Below are 4,893 nucleotides of genomic sequence, written 5' to 3' on the forward strand. Positions count from 1 at the left end.
TATATATATATATATATATATATATATATATATATATATATATAGTGAAAAATAAAAAACTTAATACACCATTCTAGACCAAGAAACACTCATACTATAAGCTCAATGTTATGACAATCCAAATCTACCCGAACCATAAGCTCAATGTTATGACATCGGAGATGGTAAGATTGGACATTTAACAATTTACACTACTTTTTACTTATATCTTGATATGAGATTTTATCTAAAAGATTTCTTTTATGAAACATAATCATAAAATTAACAAATCAAAATGAATACTCCTTCACAAATTACTGTTAATGTGGATGCAACACTCAGATCGCTTATCTTCAAACATGCTCCATAGTCTGGTTATATTCATTCTTTTTTCGGTGTGGGGTTCGTTAGATGACGAGATTGGCTCGGGGCCCTTTTTGACTTGTCCAAAGATGACAAGATGTCCTACCGCCAATCACCTTCCTTACTATGATTAACACGCACATGCTACTGTAGCCCAACACCGTATTCCATACCAAAACCATCAACTTTCCCCTCAAAAACACACAGACAAAATTTCTAGTTAGAATAACCCAAAAGCAAGCCAAGCACATTGGCAGCCTCCCACAGGTGCTTGGCGGTGCTGGCCCCCACTCCCGACCGCACCCCCCATCCCAATCGGCCACAGCTAATCAACCAAATTATTCTTTCTCTTCTTTTTTTTTTTTAATAAAAGCATAACATTGTCAGTGTCAAGATATCAATTTGAATACAATAAAAATAAAGAATGCAACTCTCTCTGACTCTCTCCTTTTTCCTAAAGCATGCTCATCATATACCGTCTGTATCTATGTACTTTTAGAAATCTATCATACAAAAAACAGAAACCCCACTACCCCAATAAATTCCTCTCTTCTACCCAGCCATGTAATTAAATAACCACAAAGTGAAAATAAAAGGGAGGAGAAAAAAAAAAAAAAAGGAACCCAAGGCAAAACTGCTGTTACTATTGGCGAGTGTTTTGTAACCTAGGTCCAATCATTTTCAGCTCAAATTTCTTGACAGCCCCAGCAACATCCCTCAAGGTGGTGTCCAAAACATAAGGGGTTTTCTCATAGTTGATCTCCGTGGAGTTAATCAGGTATCTGCATGGCTCACGCCTTTCTGCTATGGTTCCATGATAGTGGAAGTACTTGATCCTGCCCTCAGTCTTGTGAGTGGTCTTGCCCGCTAGGTTCTGTGACATGTGAACCCCGGTGGCAAACACATTGCGTGGTTGAATTGCGTACTTGCGGTCCCTCCTTATTCCCTTTTTCACATCTCTATACACAAGCTTCTCAAAACCCCATTTCCTGAAAATTGCATTTACAAAAATGGACAAATAAGATTACATTCAACAACATGAATACTGCCTGTCTGTCTATGCTTATCACAACAGGTAAACTGTTCTGGATGAAAACCAGAGTTGCTTTCTAATAAACAAGATGCAGAAGATGCATTTGGATTCCCATTGTCAGATATAACTAGTAGCAGCAGCCAATTATGGGAATCCATCAATTTTCACAGTTTGTTTATTTGTTGACTTTTCTGTTATTTCCACCACATTCACCAAAATTGACAAATAGCCACCTATAATCCATGTGAAAACTATCAATCTGCTAGACATTTCAAACCCATCTAAAACGGGGGCATGGAAAATCAGCTAAATGAAATCTCTCCATAATTATGACTCTTGAAATATAGATTACAACAGATAAGAAACTAGTTCCAAGCTATCTCACATAGTCCCACCAACTCAGCCTCTATCTGAGACATTTTATATTTGAGCCAATACTAGCAGCTGTCTTAATCTCGCATCAGCATCAACATATATAATTGAATATTTACAACTGTCTGAATTTCGTTGTTCATTTCCAAGTTGGTTTCATTACACTAACAAGTTTTCTTTACCACAATTTACAAAAGTTCGATGGCTAAAATCCCAGGGTGTCTTATTCAAGAAGAGAACATCCGCAATTGAAGATTAATTGGAATCTTCCCTAAAATAAAGTAACATTTGAACCGACATTGGTAATATAGTATTTAAACAAATGAAAAGTTCCTAATCAAAGAATACAAAACAATCACTTTAGAACAAGTTTGGAACCCACTCCAATTCCACCTGCTCTAACACAATCAGGAGAATGAAGAATCAAAGTACTATCACAGGGTAAGAAAACTCCAACCAGGTAAAAAAAAAAAAAAGGATTTTAGTTCTAATTTTCAACATCAGTTGTAAAATGTTGCAATCACTCAACCACCACAAGATTAATTACGATATATGCATATATCAGACTATCAATCGGAGAAATTAACAAACAGAGAAGTCTTGATTTTTCCATATCTATGCTAGAAACACTAATGTAAGCAGTTAATGGTTTGGTATTTCAAGGATTAACCAAATCCTATTCTTTTCTTATATTGATTTTAATCACCAAGATGTATGACTCAATTATTCTTTTCCCTAATAGAATTGGCATTAAGTTGAAACTTTTTCAGCAATTAGAGAAGAAATGAAAAGAAAAGGAAAATCACGAAATTGAAATGCCTCCTGTTGAACAGAATTTGTCAAATAAATAGTATAAAATAACAGTGGATGTATACCTGTTACGTTTAGCAGCATCAACAGTGTGGCAAAGCTTGCTGCTCATAGGCATCTGTTCAATAGTGAACTGAGAATAGTCGGAAAGGGAGTCCAGCACCGAACGAATGGTGCTCTTGGGAGGCACATAGATGAATTCATCCACATCGAAGAAGAATATCCACTTTGCCATAAACTTGTATCTGTGTAGGCAATCGTTCACCACCATGAATTGATTGTGGTAGTACCCATCGAATCTCTCCTGCTCCCTTATGTCTTGAAGCGTTACGTAGCCAAGCTCCATCCATGGCCTTAAGACCTCCAACACTTCCTCGTGGACCCCACCAGCGTCGTGTATAACGAAATGAGACCTCTCTCCGAACAGCCTGACGTGGTAGGCTACCCACTCCCTCACTCTCTGGGGGCTCAGCTTCCCGTACAAGGAGGACCCGCAGTAAAGGTAATCGTACTTGGGTCTGGAGGTGAAGAGGGAAAGGTTCAAGGTGCCGGGTGGTTCTGTCAAGGCAGGGATGGTGTCGGTGAGGTTAAATTTGGAGTCACCTCCTCCGGATGTGGAGGCTTGCAGAACGAGAGTCCCTCCAGAATTGTCGAGGTTTGTGGGCTGGGGGAATGTGCAGTTCACCACTACAACAGTGTAGACGCGGCCATAGCCCCAGTCAGGGAGGATCTTGTAAGTAAGGCTACTAGTGATGTTGGTGTTGTTTTCTTTACTACGCCTATCATCAAAAGGCAGCCACTGGCATTGGTAGGTGGGACGGGCGTAGAGGTGGAGCGGCTTGGAGGCGAGGCCCACAATGGCGAAAGTGTCAGGGCCGCCTCGGTAGGAGCCCATGTTGATGAAGTTGTAGGCAGCTGCACCGTAGGGGTTGAATGCGCGGCGTATGATGCCGGTGGGGAGGACCTCATCTGTTTGTGGGTTTCTTTCTACTTGTGTTTTGGTATAATTAGGAAAAAGAGAGGGTTGAGCAAGGGTGGTAGTAGAGTTGGCCGGGGGGTCGGCGGCGGCGATGCGTGAGATGCAGAAGCGGAGATCAGAGGCGGATATGGAGAAGCGTGAGGGGATAAACTGGAGGAGGGTAGCCAGAGTGCAAAGGATAAGGAGTGCGGTTAACAAGAGCTTCAGCTCAGCAGCGAAGTTGCATACCACCCCAACAAGCATCTTGTTGTTCTTCTCTCCCGATGCACCACCTGATCTCTCTTTCCCCATTGTGCAGAAGATGAAGGAAGCAGGCGACGATTTCCGTCGCTCAATACCTCGGATTCTCGGCCTCACAAACAGAACAAGACACAGAAAAGGCTTATTTGAGGAGAAAGAGAGAAGGTGAAGAAGCAATCCTTGTCGATTTCACGCTTTCCAACTGTCTCTCCTTGTATTATTATATATATTTTAATTTATTTTATAAACAATCTTGGAAGTCGTTGGCGGTGCGGCGGATGTGGATGTGTTATGATAAATAATAATGTGTAATTAATTATATTCTCTGCTTATTATTATATGGTATGAGAAATAAAAAAATAATCCATAAAAAAAGACCCTGGTGGTTTAGTAAATGTCAACTTTATTACTACGAGTTACTATTAATAAGTATTGCATGAGAAGAGAGCGTATGGAATTAAAATTCTACTGATGCTGAATTGCTTTAAAACAAGAACTTGAGATGTGATAGTATCAATTAGTAGCACATTCTAAAGGACAAATTAAAAAAAAATCACAAGGTCCTCAACTCTTCATTTTTACTAGTTATAACATTTATTGGCTTTTACATATAAACCAAGTTATCCTAAAGGGCAAAAGACGGCCCTGAAAGAAGAGAATACAAGTATCAGGTGTCTTTCTCCCCTTAATTTTCCTAAAATGCATAAACGTGACAAAATATCAAATAAAACGTCCTTTTATGTTAAATTTACTTTTCATATATTCTCTTCTCTCTCAATTACTTTTATAATACGTTTGGTTCGCAAAATAGATAAGAATATAATAGAATAATTTTACGTGAGAATAGAATGAAATGAGAATAGAATAAAATAAATATTATGTAATTTGGTATGATGAATGGAATAGAGTAAGAATAATTATTATGACTTATTACAGTGTTTGATTGGTAACAATAACTTTAGGATAAAAAAGAAATAAAAAATAAAAAGATAAAAATATTTTTTATTAATATATATAATTATTTAATTTTTTTTATTTTTTAAATATTAATATTATAATTATTAAAATATTAATAATTAATAATTTAAATATCAATATTTTAGTATAATTTAATTAT

At 37.8% G+C, this 4,893-nt stretch overlaps 1 protein-coding gene across 1 annotated transcript; it reads right to left on the reverse strand.

Moving 5' to 3' along the window:
- Positions 669–3,988, reverse strand: LOC18606982 (galactan beta-1,4-galactosyltransferase GALS3). The gene is made up of 2 exons (XM_007040918.2): positions 2,623–3,988; positions 669–1,331 (listed from the first exon to the last, which is right to left on the reverse strand). The coding sequence occupies exons 1-2, from the start codon at positions 3,825–3,827 to the stop codon at positions 986–988; spliced, it is 1,551 nt and encodes a 516-aa protein (XP_007040980.2). The 5' UTR covers positions 3,828–3,988; the 3' UTR covers positions 669–985.

The sequence above is a fragment of the Theobroma cacao genome, chromosome 2 (assembly GCF_000208745.1).
Source record: "Theobroma cacao cultivar B97-61/B2 chromosome 2, Criollo_cocoa_genome_V2, whole genome shotgun sequence".
Taxonomy (NCBI): Eukaryota; Viridiplantae; Streptophyta; class Magnoliopsida; order Malvales; family Malvaceae; genus Theobroma; species Theobroma cacao.